The 13,993-nt window shown below is 42.1% G+C and overlaps 1 protein-coding gene across 28 annotated transcripts in view; it reads right to left on the reverse strand.

Moving 5' to 3' along the window:
* The window catches only part of NRCAM (neuronal cell adhesion molecule), a 294,853-nt gene that overhangs the window by 27,276 nt on the left and 253,584 nt on the right, over positions 1-13,993 (reverse strand). For 18 of the 28 annotated variants that reach the window (XR_007354620.2, XR_007354621.2, XR_012666501.1 and 15 more), the window contains 2 exons: positions 8,910-9,086; positions 7,664-7,699 (listed from right to left, as the gene is read on the reverse strand). Coding sequence is in view for 25 of the 28 variants with exons in the window: in XM_075124419.1 (XP_074980520.1) it covers positions 7,664-7,699; positions 8,910-9,086 (213 nt within the window). In the remaining 3 variants the exon portion in view is untranslated. Of the gene's footprint in view, positions 1-7,663; positions 7,700-8,900; positions 9,087-13,993 lie in introns of all 28 variants that reach the window. The other 10 variants (XM_048836058.2, XM_048836049.2, XM_048836056.2 and 7 more) reach the window with 2 other exon arrangements.

Here is a 13,993-nt window from a genome sequence, read left to right on the forward strand (position 1 = left end):
GCCTGAGGTGATGAAAGCCAGGGGTCTGTGTGGTTGAACACCCAGAGTCTGTCGTAAATCTACCCAAATTCTAGCTTTCTGGGTCAGCACACCTCTAATGGCAATTAACCTTTGGCTCTGAAAATGAAGGTTTCTCAGCACTCATCACCAATGCATAAAAAACAATTGGCAGGAGCTCTGAAATGGTACTGGTGCCAACGGGTTAAAAAAAAAAGCTTAGTACTCTTGTGAAGAAATGCCTATTCAGTAAGAGAGTAAATGTGCATTAAATTCTGTGCCACTGCAACTATACAATAGTGCTGTACAAGCAGTAATTTGATAGTCCATTCGCGCCACAAAGAAGAAACTGGATTACTATGAAGTGAACCAGTTTACACAGGCTGATTGATTATTGTTCAGCTACCTCCAACAAATTAATCTCTGTTAACCACTCTGTAGCAGTGATATGATGCTAAAATATAGCTGGCATCAATCAGTGACCATGGCTCCAATCCTGCAATGGGAAGCACGGTCTGGAGCCCCACTAGTTTCAGTGGAACTCTCTTGGGTACAAACATTCACCTGCTTGGATCTAATTGTAGGATCAGAGGACCTAAATAATAGGACCTAACTAATAATAATCTCTTAAAATCAATGACAACCACTGTTTTTAATCTCTCTGCATAGCCATGTATAACGTTCAAGCCATTCACTAACACTGTTCCTCTAGATAACTAACCTACACATAGAATATACAGTCGGTAAGATTAGTAATGAGATAAAACAAAGTTTTAAAATGAGGCGGATAATTTCTTCAATATTTAGTTCAACTGAATAGCTAATTAAATTCCCTCAGGAATGATCCAATCATGTGACAAACTCACCATCAAACATGACTTCAGATGGATCCTCAAATCCCTAAGTCCTGCAGTAGTACACTACTACTCCATGAAGAAAGTGCTGGGTTGAGAAGGAAATATACATCTCCAGACTTCTGTAGAGTGAAATTATGTTGAATATGTCTATACAACTGCATCATGCTATTTTTGTTTATTGCCCTGTTGATAAGACCTGCCTTTTATGAGGCACTGTTGCAAAATTACAGGTAGATGAGGAATAGCCTCAAGAATATAAAGCAAGAAAAGATGACAGGTAGTAGATTCTGCCACGAATTGACTGGGCAAAGAATTGTGTGAAAGTGAATTTTTGTTAAAAGACAGCTATTGCACAATGAAACTCATTTCCCTGTGCAACAACAAGAGTGCATTGCTTTTTAGAATTAGGAGATGCAAGTATTAAGCTACTCTCATGCTATGTGAGTTGCTGAGATGATATTCTACTAGTAGAGAGCCGCAGGAAAGTCACCTTCCTGTTACACGTCTAACTAGTTTCATATGAAAATTGTCTGATTTCTGGACCATGAAAAGTTATGGCAAGGAAGCAATGATTGCATGCTATTACCAAGAAGTCATTACTGTCTTCTCTAGTCTACTCTCCCAATTATTATGAGTATTCAAGGGGGATTTGAATAAGGAGAATGAAGTTGCCTTATTGACCAGCTCCTGATGGGTGTTCAACACATAGGGACTGGATGGAGAAAAGCATAGAGACATTAACAGTGCGTTAAATCTGGCCTCATTGATGGAACCAGTGGACAGGGAGTAATACAAAAAGATACTAGGACAGAGTTATGCAGAGCCTTGAAGACAAGGACAAGAAACTTGCACTTGATATGGCAAAGGAGGGGGAGCCCCCCGAAGGGACTGAAAGAGGGAGCAAGGAACATGATCTTAGCTGAAGCATTTTATATGGAATAAAGGAGGTAGACTACAATGGTGTCTGGGAAGCCAAAGAGAAGGAGGATGCTACAGTAATCAAGATAGGAGATGATAAGGGTCTGAATATAGAGTTTAGCTGAAGGAAAAACAAAGTAATTAAGGCATAACTAATTTTACAGACCAAACTGTCTGACTAATCAGGCATTCTTTTATGGTTTCACAAGCTCCTGTAAAGGCAATTCCACTACAGTACTCCACATGTGAGCTAAGGGCTCATAAGTGGCTTTTTATCCGGGCCAGACTGGTGCTCTTCTCTATATACTAAATACCTCCTAATTTGGGGTCTGAGGAGAAAACAACTAGCAATAACAAGTCATATTGGAGAAAAGGCTGAGTGTGCAGGAAATCTGTCTTAAGTACTTATCCCGGTACCTGAGCACTGCATAATTTTTCAGTGTATTGTCTCCTCATAAGAACCCTCTCAGGTAGGGAACTACCATTAGCCCCATTTTTTTTTCAAATGGGGAACTGAGGCACAGAGAAACTAAGTGACTTGCCCAGTGTCAGGCAGGAAGCCTGTGGGAAAGCAGGGAATCATACTTGGGTCTCCTGAGCCCCAGGCAAGTGCCCTAACAACAGGACCATCCTTAATAAGTGGTCTCTTCTCCTACTGCAAGCACAAATTTGCTGATGCTTCTCCTGAGATGACCAACACTCTAGCTGAAAGTAGGAGACAGGACTGCTGCTGAGAATGATTTTTAGTCCACAGCAAACAGCTACATATTGTATATGCAAGTGATACAATCAAAAAGGGGTAGTTTCAGACTCAGTGCCCACGTTATCTTTTTGCAACAACAGAAGTAATATTTTTAAAAAATGATCATCATTTGGGATTAATACAGAAAATAAGATACTATCCTAATGTATTTGTTTGATTAGAAGTGTTCGTATTTAATGCTAATGATGCTGAAGATTATGCAAATAATTGTGCCTCTCTGTGAATGTTAAGTCAGTATCCCATATGCTCTGGTAGTATTTATCTTGCTGGTTCCTCAAATCTCATTATCTCTCCCTTCCTTAATGACCTATTTATATGACCTGATGATAGAAGGTGCTCGGTGGGACTGAAGTCAAGTAATTACAATGATTTATTTCCGGTTGCTTCAATAATGTATATGTATCCAGCTTCTCCGCCGATAATCTTCTCTTTTATTTCAGTAGCCTCAAGTCCAGCCAGTTGATGGATTGCAAAAGAAGCATCAATTATACATTTATGTAGTTACCTACCTCCTAAGTGCCAATATTTTATGTGGTGTGTGTGTGTTTTATATATGCAGTTTTTAGATGCATGCATTTTAACCAGCTGTTGCTAAAAAAAAATCACCTTTATAAGGAGCTGCATATTCTGAGTAAACAGAAGTCATGGAGAAGGTCAAACAGAACAGGGTTAGGAAAGACAAAGATCATGTAAGTGTAAATTTGAAAGTAAACCGAGTGTGACAGCGTGATTTATCCAGTTAAGTGAAGACTATGTTTCCTTCTTCAGTGATCTGGGCAGGTGGGGGGAAAGGCAGATTTGCATGACAAAGGGGTTGTTGAATCTCCTGCCTCTCCCTTGTTTTGTTTGGTTTTTGTTTAAGGATTCTTGAGAGTGGAAATATTGAAGGGAATGAGAGTTCAATTATGTATGCTCTGCCAAGGCTGCCTACTTGATGTAATAGTCTATCCAGCCCTGAGAATCTGGTTATGGGAGTTCATATGTACAGTATATTAAGTTTGAACAATTCTTCTCCCTTTTACTTTCTCTAAATTGCTGCACTATTCTGTCTTTCTAACTTCTCACAGCAGGGTGAGGAAAACATCTCTTCCCCAACCCTCCTTTTTTTCTTTTTTCTATTTAAAAGGTCTATTTTACCTTATGTGAAAATTGCAGAGCAATAGCTTCTCTTAGTTTTGATCTAAAAAATTCTGGGATGCCTGAAGCAGTCATCTTCCCCTGACACGCACTACCATTCAGATCTGACCAATCCAGCTAGAGGTAATTTAAAGAATCTCAAGTTTAGCAATCAACAGCTAAGAGAAATGGAGAAAACAAGGATACTGTGGTTGTTTAAAAGATTAGAAACAGTAGTATACAGTCCATTTCAGACTTCACTTCTGCTTGGAGAGACAGTAAGAGAAGTATTGGCTCAGAAGGCAGAGGATTTATTTTGAGACTATGGTAAAAAGTTTGAGGAATTGTAAAGATCCTTAGTTTACTATAGCTTTGCTTGATTCTGCATTTTAAGGTGTGGTTCATGGGATGGAATATGGAATCATGGGACTTGTCCCATTGACTTGCACCACAAATGTGCTTGTCTTCAGGGGGTCAAGTAGGAAAAACAAAGAATAGTTGTACTTTTCCAAGCTCTGCTCAGGAAATAAGCTCCACCCACTTGAGATGAGAAAATGAGATGCTGTTTTCAAAAGACTGTGCAGATGCTGAAAACTGGATCACATGGTCTACTGGGGCTTGGCTCTACATCAGTGGGGTTCAATGCATTGCTGGGCTCCTTGGGGTTAGCTCCTCCATGATGGGGGGAAAAAACAAGTGTTGCTGTCTCAGCTGTGGAAACAGTTAACCACGTTGACATACCAATCATCATCATTACTATCTGAGTTAATGCCCATTGAGATGAAAGGGGCAGCTAACATTTCACAGCTGTCATTTCAGGTTGTCTGAGAACTTAGTTGGATGTCTTGGCTTCTGTTATATTTGGTTCATGTTTTCAAAGTTTTTGTTGAAATCATAAGAACTAGAGACTTTTTTTCAAAGTAACATTGAAATTAGACCCGCAGTTATACATGTGGAATCTAATTTTCCTTCAGTGGGTTTGTACAGTGGGAACTCCTTGGGACTTAGTTTATAATGACCTAGAAGAACAAGAATCCAATTCCCTTGCTCCCAGCTGTGTTGACCTTTCAGTGATAAATGGAGTAAAAAAGCAGCAAAAAGAAACTGTTGTTAAAGTAAGCTGTATACACAACAGGAACACACCTGTTGTACGAAGATACCATGTTTATAAATCTGATTTCAGAGTATAAATACTTTAAATCAAATTTGTCTGGTTTAGTTTTGTTTTGTCTGGTCAAGTTTGTCTGGTTTACTGATACTGGATTAGAATTGAAGTATGTTCTTCACTAATGGACATCATTTAACATATCTGATTGCTTTAGATATAGTTTCCACTGGACAATGTCTTTATATTGTCAAATGTATGAAAATGCTTGATAGGATACTGCACACATAGGTATTTATGACTCCCATATTCTGAGTATCTACTTACTTTTCCTTAGGAAAAAGGGATGTTTCATCAGGGTTAATTATGTCTTCACAGTAAACTGTATAGTTAAATCACTCATATACACAGACATCTTTACGACTCATAACTACATTAAAATGTTTAGAGCTGCTTATTAAAAATGCATACAATGGGATCTGCTCTTATCTACTGTCTCAATTGCTTCCCTTTTCCAAAGCTATTACAAGAACTATACACGCGAAAATGCACAAAATAGGAAGGTATTATCTTCAAGAACTCTGCACAAAGGCAATCCTGTGTCTGACAAAGGGATCAGCTACCTCACTAAGGAATAAAAAGAGCTGAATCCAAGGCCAAAGATGAACATGTGCCTCAAGCAGTAGATCAACAATTGAAGAAAATAGCCCTGAGTGCTCAGTCATAATATTTGTGTGCCTGAGAAAGAGAAGAAAAGGGAGACAAAGAAAGCTGTTGCCTATATGTTCAACCTGATACCTCCTCTATGCCCTCTTTCTGTGAACAGACATATAGCAGAAGAGAAGGTCACTTAAGGTGCTGTCAGTAATCTACCTCCTATCCATATTTAATTTGTAAGTGAATGAAAGTTGACCAAATGGACAACAGTGACCAGGGTTCAGAACAAGGATTACTCCTGAGGGCATTCTGTGCCAAAAAATAAAAATTCTGTGCACAATATTTTTAAATTCTGCAAATTTTATTTGTCAAATAAATGTGGAGGCTCCAGCATGGCATTGGGGAACAGAGGCCACTGGCTGCACAGAGGTGGGAGATCACTGTGCAGCTCCTTTCCCTTCCACCCCCAGGACATGGACTCAATGTTGAGGCTGCACCCAACCCTGACACAGTGCAAGGACCGGGCCTGTTCCAGAAACACCCCAGGGCCCTGCCCCTCTGTGTGGGCAGGCAGGCTCAGCAAGGCAGGATCCAAGTGTGGAAGGCTTTAGTGGGGGGAATGCAGGTGTGGGTTGAGAGGGTTCTGTGTGGGGCAATCTAGGTGCAGGCAGCTCAGTAGTGGATTCAGTTGTGGGGGGATCTGGATGCACAGGGGGTTGTTGGGGAGTTCTGGGTGCAATGGTAGTGGGACTCTGCAGGGGGGTTCCAGGTGAAGGCAGTTGGGTCTCAGAGTGGGGGGGGATAGAGCTCAGCAGGGGCGTCCGGGTGTGGAGAGCTTAGTGGAGGGGGGGTCCAGATTCTGAGGGAGTGGGGATCCAGGTGCAGCTGCTTGGGGCTTGGTGGGGTGGGGATCCGGGTATGGGTGACTCGTCGGGCTAGTTCAGGTGCAGGGGGAGCGGGGCTCATTGGGGGGAGGTTCTGAGTGTGGCGGGGGTGAGGTTCAGCGGGAGGGTCTGGTATGAGGGGGTCTGGATGCATGGGGGTTGGGTGGATGGGGGTACCATACCGGGATCCCTCCTCCTGCAGCTGAGGAGCGATGCATGCAGGAAGCGGGGTGGTGGTGGTGGTGGTGGGGAGTTTGCAGAGCTTCCTGCAGCAGAGGGAGAAATCTGGGGGTGCCATGCAGGGGAAGAGGAATTCCTGTCCTCCCGAGTCCAGCCAGGACTAGAAGCTGAGCCCGGCACAGGGTGGGAGCCACCAGCCGGGTCTTTCCCACTGCCCTACAGTGATTTCTCTCTCTGCCAGCTTCCCTGGGAACCCAGAACATACTGCTCGGGAGGGTCGCATGACCACTCTTATTACTTCCCTTTGCTTCCCCATCAGAAAGTCAGCAGAATTCCCCCAGGAATAAAAGATGTTCCTCTTCCCAGATAACATAAACTTGGCAGCATAGGTGCTAGAACAGTTTTTATAGTGGGGATGCTGAAAGCCGTTGAACCATACTGTAAACCCTGTATGTGATGGAAACCACTTCAAACCAGAGGGTGCAGAAGCACCCCCAGCATCCCTAGTTTGAGTACCTATGCTCGGCAGAGTCCTTTCAATGTCAGTTGCTGGGTACATCTACACAGCAAGCAGCAGTGAGTCTCAGAGCCCAGGTTGACAGACTCAGGCTTGCGCTAAAAATAGCTGTGTCGGGGCCTGGGCTGGAGTTCAGGCTCTGAAGCTTAGGCAGAGGGATGGGGCTTGGCTCCAGCCCTCCACAAATCACTACACAGCCGTTTTTAGCACTGTAGTGCAAGCCCTGCAAGCCTGAGTCTGTCGAGCTGGGCTCAGAGAGCCCGCCATGGTCTGTACAAACGTACCCATAAAGGCTCACCTCTATAAGGTAGGTAAGCTTGCGTGAAAGAATGCCTGTTTACCCCATGCTAGTAAGAGGGTGAAACTGCGCCTAGACCCTGAACACACAGGACAGTGCTATACAACTTCATAATGCAGAGAAAGAATTAGACTTTGCTGAAGTAAAGCTAACAAATTCCTCTGGAACGTTGTAGCAAAATATGCAAAATATGTAGGGTGCATCTTTATCAGAAAGGCAGCCTATTAAATAAACCGTTCCCCCAATATCAATTAATAGTTAATACAACAAAATATAGGTCAGTGTTTTCTCTCCTTACCAGCAGAAACTTCCCCATTTATAACACCGCAAAAATCCACACACTTACAAAATCATGCAGAGTTTTATTTTACCTTTGCCTGCACCTAGAGCAGGAGGGAGAATACCAGCTTTAATGGGGGAAAATAAAAATAGGACACTATATAATTAGATACAACACCAGAGGGAACATATATATAAATATAAATTGTCATAAAAGCATGCTGTAAGTGAAATGTATTAGATCAATGGAGTAAGAAATTAAATACATACTTATGCTGAACATTGATAGATTATTCTAAAAGTTAATATACATGCATTTATTAATCTTTACTGTTCATGCTTGTTAACATTCACTTTTTTAAAAAAGTTACATTTTATGATATAACCAGAATACACCTAGTAGATCTACTGAGTTTCATACCAACCAATTTATGGCAGTTTCAACAAACTATAAGCTTACCAAGTATGAAACAAGTAAATCTAAAGCTTGCAATAAAACAGAATTTAATATTAGAGGTGTGCAAAATTATCAAAGGCCACATCACAAAGTTTCCAGGGTGATTTTAATTATTTAAATTGAATTTCCATAATATTTTTAAGGATAGCACTCCCAACAGAAGAGTTCTGTACCAGATCCTAAATATAAAATTCCTAAAACAACATAAGCTTGTGAAGAGATACTCTCACTCCTAAATTAACACCAGACTCTTTAACTGGTGACCATATACTGGGCTAGTCTTGGTCTTAGCTGTGGTACTACATTTACAGTACACCCATGTTCCTATTAGGCCCATGACAAAACGTTTAGACTACATATAAGTTATTGTGACTTAGAGATTTGTATTGTTTTAGACTTTATAGATTTTCTACTAGCCAAACTGTAGCAGGCAGCATTTTATGACTTTATCACTGGACGAAGGATAACCACCAGAACAAAGTATTTTACCTGTGACCAGAAGAGGTCATGGAAGCAGAATAATATAGATATAGTATAGATGACTGGGGGAAGGCACTTAAGAGTATGTAAAGTTGCATGAAATTTTGAAAGGCACAGCCTAGCCCAGAAAAGCAAGTAGTCTAGATCTTCTAAGGAAAGTGATATACAGATGTGGCTTTTTATACCAATTATTTTAAATGTCAGTTGTGGTAGAAATTTTTTGCACATCTTTTCTTTAAAATCTGTTTTAAATAGTTTATATTAGTACACACTAAAACTAGGTATTCACTAAATAATTTTAATAAAGATTGCTTCAGCAAGGAAAAAGTACTAACATTTTGAATAAAACATGTAGGATTCTTTAAACTTAAATGGACTTTCTTTATACATACCCAGCTTACCTTCATCCATAATTGTTACTGCTTCCTCAGTTATTTGACTTCCAGATCCAACTGATGTTTGTGCATAAAAGTAAAACTTGTATCGTGTGCTGTAATTTAAATTACTTAATATCAAGCTGGTCTCGTTTGCAGGAATTCTGATCTCTATCAAGGGGCCTAATTCATGAGTGCTGTTAACTGTCATTGTGAAGAAAGCATAAAGAGTTAGATGGTTTATCTTTGAATATTGAAGATATTCAACTATATTACAGTTGTGTAAATTAAAAACTTTTATAACCAGGTACTGACCTTCTTTTCAAATTTCTCTACAGTGCTGTTCATTTTCGGATTCCAGAAACGATAAATACTGTAACTTCTGCTATCTGACTTGCTAAATCAGCTATATGCTGGACAGAGGCTAGGCTTGCGTGGCTGTGTAATGGGGCATAAGGTTCAGTTTACTCCCTCCTGAGAATGGCAGGGAGACAGGGAGGTATTTTTACCAGTAAAAAGACTGAGGGCAACATTTTCCAAAGCACCTAAGTGACTTAGGAGCTTAAGCCCCATTTTGAAAAATGACTTTGCACCAGATTTTCAAAGGTATTTAAGGGCCTAGGGATGAAGATAGTTGTCTAGTGGGATTTTCAAAAATGTCCACGTAGGTTAGGTGCCTAAATGCCTTTGAACAATCTGACCTTCAGGCACTTAGGAGTTTAAGTCACTTTGAAAGTCACTTATGAAACTGGGACACCTGTGTCATTTCTGAAAATGGGACTTACATGCTTTTGAAAAATTTATCCTAAAAAACTGCTAAAAGCTAATGCATATGCTAAACTAACTACCTAAGAATAAAACACACCAAATGTTGGGACAAAAATAGTTAAATGATTGCTAACTGGTGCCAAACTACTGCAGCAGTTGAACAGAAATTGAGGCAGCTGGGAGTTTTTTATGTGGGAGGGACATATGGCTCAAAATGGTTCTAGGTGCACCGCCTGAGACAAGTGCATCCCAATGGCAGGGCTGAGTGAGAAGCAATCTTGGAGATGAATTCAAAGTTAAGATACTTTCTGATATCAGTAGATGATTATGTGATTAAAGGTCCTCATTACTGTCATTATTGAAGCACACATTTGTAATTTATCAATAGTCAAGTAAAATACATATTTTATACATATATCTAGTGCATTTTTATTTTAATACTGATAAATTGCCCACACACCCACATGTATTTCACAGTCAAATGAACCCCATACTGTTACCAGGCAGAGAATAAAATATTCCAAATAGGACAAGCATCATGTTGCCACTAGGGGCTTTTTTATATTAACCATATTTTACCTGAACATTCATAAACTGTAAATATATGAACATATGTGAATGTTATATATGGTCCAACAAGTTTTTTATTTTTTGACAACTGATCCATGCTTCCTTTCAAAAGATAATAAAAAGGTATGTATGTGCAATTATCAACTAAACAATAAAAAAACACTCAGATGAACCTGCAGCTAGAGTCCCTCAATACTGACATCTTTTCATATTACATTAGCTATGCAGGGTCAGGCGTAGGCTGTTGCTCTAGGAGATATCAGCAAAGAAAACTCCGGCTGTACATGAAGGAGTGTTTGTGATGCAGCAGATGGAAGTCTTCTCTTCACATTGATAATGAATTAAATATGCCTTTGGCAACCTGGAGTGCTCAACCAGGACGAAGGATGGGGTGCACAAGGTGTTTGAGATGGCCAAGTGGGCTCTCCTGCAGACCAAGTGCACGTACAGGAAGAACTCATGCCAGTTGCTGTAACCCCCGCACCCTCCTGCCAGGCCCTCTTTCTGATCCCCATGCTTGGAGGGTAGGGGGGTAAGGGCCCCTCCATCATAGCCTCACAGCTCGTAGGGTTGAGCTGACCATCTTTTCTGGCTGCCGGAGCCTCATGCAGCCATGTGGGGTGATCTGTGGCTTAGCCCCCCTCAATCCCAGCTGTGGGGACCCCCAGTTTCTCTCCAGAACAGTTTGCAAGGGGGGCAGGGCTCCACTACTTCCCAGCTTCTCTGCCTCAGCCCCTTCCAATCCCCCCTTAATCAAGCCGGAAATCACCTGGTTTGCCCAGAACAGCCTGCCCTGTCCCGGAAGTCCTGGCCAGTTGCAACCTGCAGGTCCCCACTGAGGAGCTCATCACTGCTGCCACAAGTTTGAATATGTCAACCTGGGCCTTTCCCATCCCTAGGCTTCTAACCATGCCACCTCCTTGCTTGGGGGAGCACTGGATCATCATCAAGGTGCCCCTCTCCTGGGGTCTGCCTCCTGCCCCAGGGCAGGGTGGGGTCATGGGTGCTACCCCCTGCTGTACAGGTTTCTCCCTTCACTCTCCTATTTATCTCTTGCCAAGCAGAGGTGGCCCCCCAGAGAACTATATATTTTTATGCAAAGTCACCGCGGACTGCTTTGCCTGAGGAGGGTGTCCAGCTCCCGTTCTTGCCTCTCGCCAGTAGCCAGTGCCATACATAGTCAGACCACTGCGGGCAGGGTCTCCCAGCGCCCCGCCCTAAATCACAGATGCCAGCCATGCACACGTTTGTACGCACATAGTAAAAATGGTCGTTACTTTTCAACTGTACTTGAAAGACAAACAAAATGACTCTTAGGGGCTCAGTCTTTCAGAAAATATATGAAACAGTTCTAGACCATTTGTAGTCATGATAAATCTGACAATTTTTGCAAAATTATATTCTGTCTACCTATATTCCCCATACGCGTCAACTGGGCAGAGTACTTTCTATCCTGTAAGTGTTGTGTAACTGTACCGTGTTCTGTTGAACCACTGTTGTTACATTTTATCACAGAGCTCTCTGCTCTCCAGTGGTGGATGAAGTGATTACTATACATTTGATAAAAAGAAAAGGAGTACTTGTGGCACCTTAGAGACTAACCAATTTATTTGAGCTTAAGCTTTCGTGAGCTACATCCGAGCTTCATCGGATGAAGTGAGCTGTAGCTCACGAAAGCTTATGCTCAAATAAATTGGTTAGTCTCTAAGGTGCCACAAGTACTCCTTTTCTTTTTGCGAATACAGACTAACACGGCTGTTACTCTGAAACCTATAAATTTGATGTAAAATCAGTTAGTAAATTTTATAAAGGGATCCAAGTGTATGATATATGCTACATGTCAGATATTTATCATGACCACAGCAGAAAGCTCAACTGTATTTAGAGTGACCAGATGTCCCGATTTTATAGGGTTCGTCCCGATTTTGTGGTCTTTTTCTTATATAGGTTCCTATTACCCCCCATCCCGGTCCCGATTTTTCACACTTTCTGTCTGGTCACCCTAAATATATTTATTAGAGTAACAATACTGTATTTCTGCTATCATTTATAAGAATTACATTGCTCCCAGGAGCCCAAGGCAGTGTCAAGCACATATCGTACATACAGAGAAACAGTTCCTGCCACAAAAAACTTAACATCTAATTTAAGACAGAAACATATGAAGTAGATGTGACAAATAAATGGAAAGAATGCAGGGGGGAGGACAATTAGATGGACGAGCACAAGCCCATGGGCCGGATGCGCTACATCCAAGAGTGCTAAAGGAGTTGGTGGATGTGACTGCAGAGCCACTGGCCATTTTCTTTGAAAACTCATGGCGATCGGGGGAAGTCCCAGATGACTGGAAAAAGGCTAATGTAGTGCCCATCTTTAAAAAAGGAAAGAAGGAGAATCCTGGGAACTACAGGCCAGTCAGCCTCACCTCAGTCCCTGGAAAAATCACGGAGCAGGTCCTCAAGAAAACAATTCTGAAGCACTTAGAGGAGACGAAAGTGATCAGGAACAGTCAGCATGGATTCACCAAGGGCAAGTCATGCCTGACTAATCTAATTGCCTTCCATGACGAGATAACTGGTTCTGTGGATGAGGGGAAAGCAGTGGACGTGTTGTTCCTTGACTTTAGCAAAGCTTTTGACACGGTCTCCCACAGTATTCTTGCCAGCAAGTTAAAGAACTATGGGCTGGATGAATGGACTATAAGGTGGATAGAAAGCTGGCTAGATTGTCGGGCTCAAAGGGTAGTGATCAATGGCTCCATGTCTAGTTGGCAGCCTGTATCAAGTGGAGTGCCCCAAGGGTCGGTTCTCGGGTCGGTTTTGTTCAATATCTTCATTAATGATCTGGAGGATGGCGTGGATTGCATCATCAGCAAGTTTGCAGATGACACTAAACTGGGAGGAGTGGTAGATATGCTGGAGGGTAGGGATAGGATACAGAGGGACCTAGACAAATTAGAGGATTGGGCCAAAAGAAATCTGATGAGGTTCAACAAGGACAAGTGGAGAGTCCTGCACTTAGGAGGAAGAATCCCGTGCACTGCTACAGGCTAGGGACCGAATGGCTAGTCAGCAGTTCTGCAGAAAAGGACCTAGGGATTACAGTGGACGAGAAGCTGGATATGAGTCAACAGTATGCCCTTGTTGCCAAGAAGGCCAATGGCATTTTGGGATGTATAAGCAGGGGCATTGCCAGCAGATCGAGGGACATGATCGTTCCCCTCTATTCGACATTGGTGAGGCGTCATCTGGAGTACTGGGTCCTGTTTTGGGCCACACGCTGCAAAAAATTGGAAAATGTCCAGCAGAGGGCAACAAAAATGATTAGGGAACTGGAACACATGACTTATGAGGAAAGGCTGAGGGAACTGGGATTGTTTAGTCTGCAGAAGAGAAGAATGAGGGGGGATTTGATACCTGCTTTCAACTACCTGAAAGGGGGTTCCAAAGAGGATGGATCTAGACTGTTCTCAATGGTATCAGATGACAGAACGAGGAGTAATAGTCTCAAGTTGCAGTGGGGGAGGTTTAGGTTGGATATTAGGAAAAACTTTTTCACTAGGAGGGTGGTGAAACACTGGAATGCGTTACCTAGGGAGGTGGTGGAATCTGCTTCCTTTGAAGCTTTTAAGGTCAGGCTTGACAAAGCCCTGGCTGAGATGATTTAGTTGGGGATTGGTTCTGCTTTGAGCAGGGGGTTGGACTAGATGACCTCCTGAGGTCCCTTCCAACCCTGATATTCCATGATTCTATGATTCTATGGATCTGAGTCAT

The sequence above is a fragment of the Caretta caretta genome, chromosome 1 (genome assembly GCF_965140235.1).
Source record: "Caretta caretta isolate rCarCar2 chromosome 1, rCarCar1.hap1, whole genome shotgun sequence".
NCBI lineage: Eukaryota > Metazoa > Chordata > Testudines > Cheloniidae > Caretta > Caretta caretta.